This window comes from Myotis lucifugus, unplaced genomic scaffold (genome assembly GCF_000147115.1).
Source record: "Myotis lucifugus unplaced genomic scaffold, Myoluc2.0 scaffold_557, whole genome shotgun sequence".
Taxonomy (NCBI): Eukaryota; Metazoa; Chordata; class Mammalia; order Chiroptera; family Vespertilionidae; genus Myotis; species Myotis lucifugus.
Genome location: NW_005871605.1, coordinates 110,371 through 122,672, shown reverse-complemented (window position 1 = coordinate 122,672; position 12,302 = coordinate 110,371). Strand labels below are relative to the sequence as shown.

The following is a 12,302-nucleotide window of genomic DNA, read 5'->3' as shown; positions in this document are numbered from 1 at the left end:
AAACCCAGCTTCTGTCCTAGCTGACTTGGCTCAGTGGATAGAGGGTCCGCCTGGGGACTGAAGGGTCCCGGGTTGGATTCTGGTCAAGGGCACGTGCCCAGGTTGTAGGCTTAATCCCCAATAGGGGAAATGCAGGAGGCAGCCAATGAGATGATTCCCTCTCATCATTGATGTTTCTATATCTTCCTCTCCCTTTCGCTCTGAAATCAATAAAAAAAACTTTTTTAAAAGGTGTTTTTTAAATATATTTTTCTTGATTTCAGAGAGGAAGCGGGGGAGGGAGAGAGCGAGATAGGAATTCTCATTACCCCATGAACATTGCCTGAAGCCACTGGACTGAAAGGGTGAGTTGTGTGGCACGTGACTTCCATCTCAATAAAACTTCCCCAAAAAAGAGGTACAATCCCTCTGTCACTGGAAAACAATTAATTCATGGATTTGGAGCACATCAAGATTACGTGTAATCTTATAAATTACATCGAACTTACATGGTAATGTTCCGCAGGCAGCACATGAACTCACTTAGGTGGACACAGACAGGACTTCATGATGGTGACAGCGCATTTTTTTTTAAAATATATTTTATTGATTTTTTACAGAGAGGAAAGGAGAGGGATAGAGAGTTAGAAATATCGATCAGCTGCCTCCTGCACACCCCCTACTGGGGACGTGCCCGCAACCAAGGTACATGCCCTTGACCGGAATTGAACCCGGGACCCTCCAGTCTGCAGGCCGACACTCCATCCATTGAGCCAAACCGGTTAGGGCTGACAGCGCATTTTAAACCCCGTCTGAGCCGCAGTCCTAACTCTCGGGTCCTCCACCTGTGAGCCTGGCCATCCTCGCGGGTGAGCTCGTTCAGACGCTGCCTCCCGAGCCCACCTGTGCTCAGCGCTACCATGAAAGCCGGGGATTTTAACGTTCGGGTCTATTTCACGTTACAAAACAGATTCATAAGTTGAAATATTGGTGGAACTGAAAGTCCGACTGCATTTAAGAAGTAGTTTTGGCCCAGCCGGTGTGGCTCAGTGGTTGAGGATCAACCTATGAACCAGGAGGTCCTGGTTTGATTCCTGGTCAGGGCACAGGCCTGGGTTGCGGGCTCCATCCCCAGTGGGGGGTGCGGGAGGCAGCTGACTGATGATTCTCTCATCACTGATGTTTCTCCCTCCCTCTCCCTTCCTCTCTGCAATAAATAAATAGTTTTAAGCAGTTTTGTTGCAGAACTGTCGCACAGTTCCTTTGCCTCAGCGACATGCAGAGACAAGCAGCTCCATCACGACATCACTCCACATATTCAGCTGACCAGCCCATTCGGCCGCCTGCCGCTTCGTGGAAAGCTCAGTGTGGGGAACGCTCCATCTCAGAAAGGGTGTCCTTCCTCGGCGTCCCCAGCAAGCCCGCCTTCCAGCTGCGCCCTGGTGCCTGCGGCTGCTGGCAGGACCTGGTGGGACTAGGGATGAGGGAAAGGTGTGCCTGTCTCTCGCAAAGAGAGGGAAGAATGATGGTCAAAGATCGGCGGGACTTCCTTGCACACATTTAGGGATTCCCATACCGACTACCTTCATCCCACTCCGGGGCCTTCGCTTCAGGATGGAACTGAGCGGCTGGCCAGGGATGATGAAGGCCATCACAGTGAACAGACAGAGCCCGCAGCCCCGCCACGAGTCAGCAGGTGAGAGCAGCAGGCAGAGCAGCCGAGAAAGAAGGGGCAACACACAGGGCAGGGAAGGAGGGGTGCCGCTGAGGGGAGGGTGCTTCAGGGAGGGCAGTGAGCTTCTTCCTTCCTCTTAGAGACCAAGTGAACTTATTACAAATGCTAACTCCTGCCCTGGCCGGTTTGGCTCAGTGGATAAAGCGTCGACCTGCGGACTGAAGGGTCCCAGGTTTGATTCTGGTCAAGGGCACATGCCTGGGTGTGGGCTTGATCCCCACCCTGGTCAGGGCATGTGCAGGAGGCAGCTAATCAATGGCTCTCTCTCATCATCAACGTTTCTAACTCTCCCTCTCCCTTCCATTCTCTCTCTAAACAAACAAAAAAAAAGGCACAAAATGCTAACTTCTGAGCCCACCTGTACTCTACTGTAATGAAAGCCTGGCCTAAGGAGAGAGATCAAATCTTGCACGTGGAGGCTCACGCCCCCCTAAATGCAAACATCACTGTGGTGCGATGGCCCTGAAGGAGGAGTGACCCAAAGCCAGGCCAGCGGAACAGGGTGTGAAAATAATCATAAAAGGAGTCGCTTTAAAATGGAGCTGCCCCGGAGGCGCCGCCGGGCAGTCTCATGCCTCCAACCTTCCAAAATGGTAAACTAACCTTTGCTCTGGGCCTGAAGCAACACTGTGTCCCAAAGAACTGTTTGCAAGGACAACAAGAAAGCAGATAAGACTGAGGGCTGAGGACTAGTGACCTGGAAATTAAGTACATTGTTGAGAGTTAGGCTACTATGTTGCCTTATCTGAACCCACAGAAATGCTGGTTCTAAGGATGCCGTTGTTCCCTCCCTTTCCCCCAACTGCCCCTGGCCTCCCTCTCCTGATCTGAGTCCTCCTGGGGTTTCCCCAAACAGCTATTCTCTTTCTTTTTTAATCCTATATAATAAAACCCTAATATGCAAACCGACCAAACGGCGGAATGACTGGCAGAACGACCAGTCGCTATGACACGCACTGACCACTGACCAGCGACCGGAGGCGATGGGAGGGCGGGGCCAGCCAGCAGGTGGCACCAGGCTGCCAGCCAAAGCGGTCGCCCCACAGATGGCCCTAGTCGCCAGCCAGGCCTAAGGACCCTACCTTATATATTGGGAACAGTCTCTTAGATTTAGAAATTAAAACCTGGCAAGGCTACTCTAACACTGAAAAAACAGGATGATGCAGCGATGACATGCATGGACTCTGGCTTGCACATGTGGTCAGCCCTGATCCTGACACTTATAACTGTATGACAAAGCCAATTACTTAACTTCTCTCTGCTTCAGTTTTTCCACCCATAAGATGGGGAAATGGTACTACTGCCCCAGAAGGATCATGTTATGTACTACTTTTTGTAATCAGGGCAAAAATATGTAGCTGCCCATACAGCAGCAAGATGCCTTTCACCTGGATGAAAAGTATGGTCACTGGTGCATGCAGCGTCCCAGATTGCGAGAGGAATGTCCAACTGCCGGTTTAGGCCTGACATCCCCTGAGGGGCCCCAGATTGCGAGAGGACACAGGCTGAGCTGAGGGATACCCGCCCTCCACCCCTGTGCACAAATTTCGTGCACCGGGCCTCTAGTATTAAATAGAATGCTTGTTGCCTCTCACTTCAGAAGGCCTTTTATTATTTAGGTGACCAAGGGTGTGTCCAGCCAGGGGGCAAGGGAAGAGGCTAAAGCTTCTACTTGCTTTTTTTAAAAAATATATTTTACTGATTTTTTTACAGAGAGGAAGGGAGAGGGATAGAGAGTCAGAAACATCCATGAGAGAGAAACATCAATCAGCTGCCTCCTGCACACCCTCTACTGGGGATGTGCCCGCAACCAAGGTACATGCCCTTGACTGGAATCAAACCTGGGACCCTTAAGTCCGCAGGCCAACGCTCTATCCACTGAGCCAAACCGGTTACGGCCTACTTGCTTTTAGAGTTTCTATCTCGGAGGAAAGTTGGGATAGTACAAACTCCTGGAGTGCACTAAGCAACGTGTGAGGCTGAAAGAGACCTGCTGTCGTAGGTTGCTAGGCCGCCATCTGAAATACCACAGACAGGGTGGCGTAACCAGAGAGAGAAGGCCACGGCAGTCTCTGACCTCAGCACCCAGCGCTGGCATTGGAGGCCCAGTAATTCTTTGTTGTGGGGCGTCCTGCCCTGTGCATTGTAGGGTGTTGAGCAGCATCCCTGGTATCGACCCACTGGACACCAGTAACAATTCCCAATTGTAACAATAAAAATGTCTCCACGCCGGCTGGGGCGGCTCAGTGGTTGAGCACTGACCTGTGAACTAGGAGGTCACGGTTCCATTCCCCATCAGGGCACGTACCTCAGTTGCAGGTTCGATCCCAGGCCCCGTAGGGGTGTGTGAGAAGCAACCAATTGCCGTGTCTATCACACATGGATGTATCTCTCTCTGTATCTCCCCCCACACCTTTCCACTTTCTCTAAAAAAAAAATCAATGGAAAAAATATCCTTGGGTGAGGATTAATAACAAAGAAAATGGTAACTACATGAGTATGTTAATTAGCTTGATTGTGGTGATTGTATCAATATATGCGTATATCGGACTATCAAGTTGTACACCTTAAATATACAGAGTTTGTATTTGTCAGTCACTCCTCAGTAGAGCCGGACACAGCTTCTGAGGTGAGGAAAGCGAGGAGGGCTGCACTGTAAAGCAGCGACGGCCATCAACAGGGCGGGAGTGTAAGGGGGTGGGGAAGGATGCAGATCGTGGTGCCCAGGGAGCTGCGTGCACGTGTTCTCCCACTAGCGGCCGGCAATCAGGGAGAGGCAGACATTATTCATAATTTCAAGGACCAGCTCCAGTCAAATAATTCATCACATTAATTCAATGCCAAAATGACAACCAGACATCCTGGCCAGAAGGGCAGTTTACATGAACGAAGATGCCCAAACCCTGAGTGTGGCCCTCACTGACCACCTTAGGGTAGTTCAGTAACTGGCCAGCCGGCTGGGCAGAGGGAAAAGGGGAAAATACCCAAATGAGTGTGACTCTTCTCCCTTCAGGACTCCCTCCCTTAGTTCACACTCGTTGAACGACGTAAACTGACTTACACCTTCTTTCTCTTCAAGCTGACAGTCTACGCCAAGCTCTTCCCTGACCAAACAGAGTGAGAAATGAATGCAGCGCTAGCCAGTTTGGCTCAGTGGATAGAGCGTCCGTCCGCCTGCGGACTGAAAGGTCCCGTGTTCGATTCCCATCAAGGGCATGTACTTCGGTTGCAGGTTCCCAGGCCCTGGTCGGGGCTCGTGCAGGAGGCCACCAATCGATGCATCTCTCTCACATCGATGTTTTTCCCGTCTCTCCCTCTCCCTTCCACTCTCTCTAAAATCAATGGGAAAATGTCCTCGGCTGAATGCAGATGCCACCTAGGAAAGCATTTTCACAGGGACTCTAAAAACTGTAGCTGCAGGAGATACTGTTTGCAAAGGTCACTGGACAACATTCGCTCGTAGCACCCAGCCTGAACCATAAGTCACTCTTCAGGGAAGTGTGATTTGGGTTACTGTGGTCTACAACTTACACGAAAGAAACCAACTTCTTCGCAGTTATCACAGAACCAGCAAACAAAAGAAAATGAAGCCCTAGCTGGTTTGGCTCACTGGATAGAGCGTCAGCCTGGGGACTGAAGGGTCCCAGGTTCGATTCCAGTCAAGGGCATGTACCTGGGTTGCAGGCACATCCCCAGTGGGGGGTGTGCAGGAGGCAGCTGATCGATGCTTCTCTCTCATCGATGTTTCTAACTCTCTATTCCTCTCCCTTCCTCTCTGTAAAATATCAATAAAATTATTTTTAAAAAAAAGAAAATGAAAATGAGACACAGGTGAATTAAAACAGAGCCCTCACTCGCGTTGGTCGAAGTGTGAAATTACAGCCGCCAGGACAAAAGAGACATGGTGTTCCCGTGCCGCGCTCCGTCAGCGGCCAACACGCATGTAATGTAACCAGAGTCATGACGTCTGGTTTTCAGTAACTTTCTAAAGTAGCATCATCTACTTCCCACCCGCTCAGCAACACCATTAGGAAAGGTTTGGATGCGCTAACTAAATTCTTGCCAGCTGTCTATCCTCTTTATGGAAAATTTTGTTTCAAAATGCTCAACCACATTGTGAGAACACAGGATTATGAAAAAGATGCTCTAAACTAGGAAATGTCATGAACATCGATTTTCAACCGTTTTTCATTTCATGGCACACATAGACTAATTACTAAAATTCTGCAGCACACCAAAAAACATATCTTTGCCGATCTGAGAAGAAACGTAGGTATAATTCTGATTCATTCACACCGGATGGCTAACGTTATGTTGGCTGTTGTCATTATTTTATTTGACAATCTAAGGGAAAAGAGGTCAGTGCCCGACTAAATAGTCAGGTACTGCATGTTTTAAAAAATTGTCGTGGCACACCAGTTGAAAATTGCTGATCTAACCCAACATACTTTCATTTAAAGTTAGTCCTACCCTGGCTGGGTGGCTCAGTTGATGGCGCATCATCCTAGGCACCGAAAAGTTGCCGGTTTGATTCCCAGTCGGGGCACATGCCCAGGTTGCAGGTCCCCGTCCCCTGGCTCAGGGTGCAAACAGGAAGCAAGTGACAGATGTTTCTCCCTCACATGGATATTTCTTTCTCTTCCTCTCCCTTCCTCTCTCTAAAATCATTAAAAACATATTTAAAATAATAATAAAAAAACTGATCCTCTGAAAAGAGAAGTGGACTTACAATTCTAGTCCTCGCTTTGCCATTTAACAACTTAAATGAGTCACTTTTAAGATGCAAACATCAAAATGAGATTTGTGATGGCAGCTTTGTGAAATGCCAAGTGCTATACAAGTCTGAGTGTTTGATCAGCTGCCCTGATGCTTTCTGAATGCTGTGCTTACAATCGACTGGAAGAGTAACCACCAGTAGAAACTTTTATGCTCATTGTTTGCTTATAAGGAAACCCCTCTGCTTGAGCTGGTAAAGCTTTCTCTGTGCACCTAGAAGGAAGGCAACAAATTATTATACTGTCTGTCACTCAGGAACTTAGGACAGCTAGGACCTAGTTCCGGCTCTTCTTAGGAGACATGGTCACAATAAAAAATACTGCTTATGTGCGAGGCACTGTGCCAAGTGGTTCGTATAATGGTGCAACTCCCACAAAAGCTCAGTGAGTCTGGGCAATTGTTTCATTACATGTGAAATAGGGGAAACAGCAGCATTTACCTCAAAGGGCTGTTGCAAGGATCACTAGACTATATGTAAACGCTCTTGGCACAGGGTCTGGCAAAAACTAAGTGCTAAATACACGTTTACCAGTGATTGGTGCTCTCCTCTCACATAAAATCAGGCACAGAGAAAAGCGAATGAAAGAAAGAGGATTTTAAGCCCAGGTCTGACTCCCAACTTTCTTTTTCTTTCCTTGTTTTAACTACCTGCCCATAGTAAGTTCCCTGTTTTGACTTTGCCCTCGACTGTCCTCAGCCTGCGCCAACACCTGGCTAAGCGAGCTGCTCAGTAAGTACTTGCTGAACGATGAAGGCTAGCTGTCCAGCCGGGTTCGGCTACACCTTTCTGGACTCGGTGGATCTTGTGGTCTCTGCGCAGGTGTCCCGTCCGCAGGCCAGGAAGAGGCTGTTCTGGGAAAGGACTCGTCTTCCCTCTCCCTCCCCAAAACAAGTGTCTGAGGTCAAGGATCCCAGGCCTGGCCGGGTAGCTCAGATGGTCAGAGCATCTGTCCCCATATCCAAAGTTGTGGGTTGGATCCGTGGTCAGGGCTCATACAAGGAGCAACCAATGAATGCATAAATAAGTGGAACAACGAACCAATGTTTCTCTCTCCCTTCCGTTCTTTCTCTCTCCCTCTCTCTTTCTAAAAATCAATAAATTAAAAAAAAAAAAACTTCAAGCCGGGCCTCCGTGGCTCAGCAGTTGAGCCTCGACCTATGAACTAGAGGGTTACGGTTCGCTTCCCAGTACCCCTGGGTTACGGCTTGATCTCTGACAATGCAGGAGGCAGCCCATCAATGAGTCTCTCTTATCACTGATGTTTCTCCCTCCCCCCGCCTTTCCCCCGTCTTCCACTCTGAAATCAATACCGCCCCCCCAAAAAAAGACTTCAGGGCTCCCAACCTATGCCCTGCACACTCCGCAATAGCCCTACACACCTCCGCCCCGACTCCACGACATTGCCGCTGCACCCACAGCCCCGCTGCACCCACGGCTCCCTCCCACCTCGCGCACTGTAGGCGCAGGCGCACTTCCCCGCGAACTACATCTCCCACAATCCCAATCGCCCGGACCACCTTCCGCTCGAGGTGTGGGGGAGGTGGGCCAGGTCGCCCCGGGGCGGGACCGGGCCTCCTGAAATGTCCTGCCTGTGTCCTCGTGGGTAGAATTCGTTTTGAGAGAGATCCTGGGAGCCCGGGAAGGTAGGACACCTGTCCCGGTTGGGTACGACTCTGCCCCCCGCCGCCTCTCAGGTCCCCTCAGGGTGAAGCGGCACATGGTCTGGTCCGGAGGGGACCCCGGCGCGCGCGGAGACTCCGGGGACTGAAGGGCGGCGCGCGCGCGCATGCGCGGAGGCGCGGCGTGGGGGCGGGAGCCGCGCAGCCCCTTCCCCGCGTCGGTGAAGGTGAGTGGGGGCCCGGCGGGGCGTGTCCCGCGATGGGACTGACGCTCCCCCGCAGCGACCCCCGTTGGCACGACCACCACCTCCCAGCTACTCTGAAAGCCGTGGACCCCAATTGTCCCGAAAGCTGGGGTTCCCGGGCGCTCCGGTTCGGCGTTCGTACACCAAAATGCCTCTTAGAGTTAAGCCACTGCCGCCCTTGCACTGCCATTCCCGGCACCGGTCTCTCTTCTCCACGTGCCATCTGTGCTCACCGGGCAGCTCACCTGTGGGGGGCCCCCCTTTCCCCGGCTCTCCCCGCCGGCAGCAGCTAGCTCCATCCTGGCCAGCCCTGGAGATGGGAGGCCTGGTGCGCGATCTGTCCACCAGCTGTCACCCCGCTGCAGACTGCCCGCCTCGCCCTCTGCTCCCCTCTGTCCTTGACATGATGAGGCAGCCAAATGCCAGGAAACAACGGTGCTGATGGAGCTTATAACCAGCGGAATCCAGACAAACGTTTCCTTTCTTTCTTTAAATATATTTTATTGATTTTTTACAGAGAGGAAGGGAGAGGGAGAGGGATAGAGAGTTAGAAACATCGATGAGAGAGAAACATCAATCAGCTGCCTCCTGCACCCCAACTGGGGATGTGCCCGCAACCAAGGTACACGCCCTTGACCGGAATCGAACCTGAAACCTTTCAGTCTGCAGGCCCATGCTCTATCCACTGAGCCAAACCGCTTAGGGCAAGACAAACATTTTTTTAAAAATACATTTGTATTGATTTTTAGAGAGGAAGGGAGAGGGAGAGATAGAAACATCAATGATGAGGTAATCAATGGCAGGCTGCCCCCTTGGGGACTGAGCCCACAGTCCAGGCATGCGCCCTGATGGGAATCCGCCAGACCTCCTGGTCCATAGGCTAGTGTGCCCTAACCCTAACCATTGTGCATACTGTGCTTGGTTATGCGACTTGGCTATGCTGCTTAACCACCTGGGCTTACATTTTCTCTTAAAAATAGGAGACTGGGTTAGTTGACCTCTAAGAACTTACCTGCTCTAAAATTCTGTGCTTAGTGAGTAGAATCCAGATTATATCACAATGTGTTTATGCTAGACATCATCAACTTCCATTTCTCTGCTAACATTAGTGAAAAATAGCTAGAAGAATGTTGTCAGCCGCCTTCGGAAGAACTGCCCATAGCGTGCTTGTAATTTCTTCCTTGTTGCTGCACATATGAAATTAGCAGATAACCCAACTCTCTTCCCCTTTACTTGTTGTCATTTTATAGACCGTTGCTAGGAAGAACTCTGGGCATGATAGTCAACACCTTGTATGTGATGATGGCTCAACTCTTAAGATCTCGTCTGATAAACGCTGCGATGATTCGTAACCGAATGAACATGCTCCCATCTCTTGGAGTCGTTGGAAACAGAATGATGTCAACTCATAAGTCACCAAAGAAGATGAGAGAATATTACAGGCGGCTGAATCTGGAAGAAGGATGCTCTGCAGACGATGTCAGGGAATCTTTTCGGAAGCTCGCCAAGCAATACCACCCAGACAGTGGCTCTCCCACGGCGGATTCTGCAACGTTCATAAAGATCGAAGAAGCATACAGGAACGTGCTTTCCCACGTGATGCAGCAAACAAACGCCCGGCAGAAGAAAGTCGAAGACGCAGAGGATGAGGAAGAAAACTCCAAATATAAAACACCCCAACACAGGCATTACTTAAGTTTCGAAGGTATTGGTTTTGGAACTCCAAGTCAACGAGAGAAGCAATACAGGCAATTTAGAGCAGACCGTGCCGCTGAGCAAGTGATGGAATATCAAAAGCAGAAGCTGCATAGCCAGTACTTCCCTGAAAGCTTAACTGTCAAAGATGTGAGACAGACTAAACAACAAAAGATAACTCAGGCCATAGAGCGGTTAGTGGAGGATCTCATTCAGGAGTCGATGGCAAGGGGAGACTTTGATAACCTCAGTGGAAAAGGAAAACCTCTACAGAAGTTTTCCGGCTGTTCATATATTGATCCCATGACTCACAACCTGAACAGAATATTGATAGATAACGGATACCAACCCGAATGGATCCTAATGCAAAAGGAAATAAAGGGTACTATTGACCAACTCCGAGAGTCCATTGTAGTGTCCAGGAAAAAACTGGGGAATCCCATGACGCCCACTGAACAGAAACAGTGGAACCAAGTTTGTGAGCAGTTTCAAGAAGACATCAGAAAACTAAACAAGCGAGTGAACGATTTTAATTTGATTGTTCCCCTCCTCACCAGGCAAAAAGTCCATTTTGATGCCCAGAAAGAAATCTCGAAAGCCCAGGAAATATATGAGACCTTTATCAAATCCAAGGAAGTCACAGAGAAAAACCCAAACAACATTGATCAGGGCGAAGGGGAGAAAACACCTGGAGTCAAGACAGGGTTTTTCAACTGGACGAATATGTGGAAATTCATTAAAGCCTGACCATTTCTACGTTCACAGCCCTGCCCCGAATCCTTTTCGGTTGTACTGACATCACACAGAGCGGCTGGGGTGTATGGCTGTCACACAGGAGTTTGAGAACTGTGTGCCCTACTTTTCACAAAACTGACCACAGCTCTGGTGATGTGTAAGGAGAAAGCTGGGAGAAACTGTCACAGTAATGTTCAGCCAGCTTTGCTCTGGGAAAATAGCAAGGAAAGAAGAGACGCTCTAAGAAAACAATTTAATCCATTGCCAAGTGTAATTGCCAGTCATCAGGTGAGATGCGTTAGGACAGGGACTTGGGCTGGGAATCATAAAGGGTATTCCAAACATCATAGTGCAGATTTAAACTCGAATAACTTCAAACCAGTTGCCATTTGCCATCTTCAAACACAGGCACTTCAACAACAACAACAACAGACCAAAAACATCAAAAGTCATAAACCTAAACAAGAATGTAGGCAGCTGGGTTATCACAGCTCAAAACTGTTGTAAGACTTGGGGACACGCTGTGGGCGGAAACGTTAAGATGAGGACATCAGCCTCTGGAGTGGCTGCTTTTCTTTATAAAGGTCTCTGTGGGCCCTGAATTTTAAAAAGTATGTCTGGGTTGTACTTTTTCCTGACTAACTCCACGATCCATTGGCTGCAGAAATGGCCCGGCCACGCTGGTGACTTAGCTATTCTAGAAATAGACCCCTGGGTCCACTGTCCGAGAGCTTCGAGTGCATGTTCTGGTCTCCAGGAGTGAAAAACCCTTGGGCTCAACGGAAACGTAAGATTTCACTTCTGGCTTCATCTCTCCTCAGAGATTGAAATGATAGGTTTACATAAACGTACCTGAGGTCTGTCTGTCATGTATGGGACGCCCCAGAGCCTTTGTCAACCACGTGAAAACCTCCGTTTCCTGCCTTAGGGCTCGAATTTCCTGTCTCAGGAACCCTTCAGTGAACAAAGACAAGATGCCTGAATGTTGTACCTTTGGCAAATGACACGAGTTTGACCTTCGTGAGATGGTTGTGTCCCGTCCACTTTAAGAAAATCTGACTTTCTGAGGTGTCAGTGCTCTGGCCACAGAATTGGGCAACCCGAGGGGTCTGGGGCGTGGTCACAAGGAGCAGGTCATGTCCTCGCCTACCCCAGAGCGCTGCGTTCTGGATGCGGTTCAGAGCGTGGCTCGGGCTGTCTCACGTGTGAACAACAGCTATTCTGTAAAACGTGATCATTAAAACTACATCTTCAAAAGGAAATTTCAGACCTTTTTGCTTAGAGATGGGGCATTGATTGCTATAGGATGTGATTATTTTGTTGATGAGTTGTTTGGCTTCTAGAATGATAGCATTACTCTAAACAAAATGGTGAACAGTACAACATACAGCTTTATAAAATTTCCAGAACATTTAAAAGGCGATGATTCTGTTAGTCTTGCGAAAAAGGGAATTCAATGTGTGACACCCAATTGCATTGAAGGAACATATAGCAAGGAAACCATTTTCAATATTGGA

At 49.3% G+C, this 12,302-nt stretch overlaps 1 protein-coding gene and 1 long non-coding RNA gene across 3 annotated transcripts; both read left to right on the top strand.

Annotated features, from left to right (window-relative positions):
• The first annotated feature begins 1,215 nt into the window (after positions 1-1,215).
• Positions 1,216-4,932, top strand: LOC111823566. Its single transcript, XR_002826619.1, has 3 exons — positions 1,216-1,675; positions 2,046-2,307; positions 4,794-4,932. It is a non-coding gene; the product is annotated as an uncharacterized LOC111823566 (long non-coding RNA).
• Positions 4,933-8,046: 3,114 nt separating this feature from the next.
• Positions 8,047-12,047, top strand: DNAJC28 (DnaJ heat shock protein family (Hsp40) member C28). Of its 2 annotated transcripts, none has more exons than XM_006104263.3 (2): positions 8,047-8,134; positions 9,606-12,047. In XM_006104263.3, the coding sequence occupies exon 2, from the start codon at positions 9,631-9,633 to the stop codon at positions 10,795-10,797; it is 1,167 nt and encodes a 388-aa protein (XP_006104325.1). In that variant the 5' UTR covers positions 8,047-8,134; positions 9,606-9,630; the 3' UTR covers positions 10,798-12,047. The 2 variants fall into 2 exon arrangements, with proteins under 2 accessions (XP_006104325.1, XP_006104324.1); XM_006104262.3 differs by having other exon boundaries at positions 8,059-8,337.
• The last annotated feature ends 255 nt before the right edge of the window (positions 12,048-12,302 follow it).

What these genes read in the sequence shown, in the direction of transcription:
- DNAJC28 (XM_006104263.3), top strand. Translation starts at nt 9,631, where the DNA reads ATGATAGTCAACACCTTGTATGTGATGATGGCTCAACTCTTAAGATCT.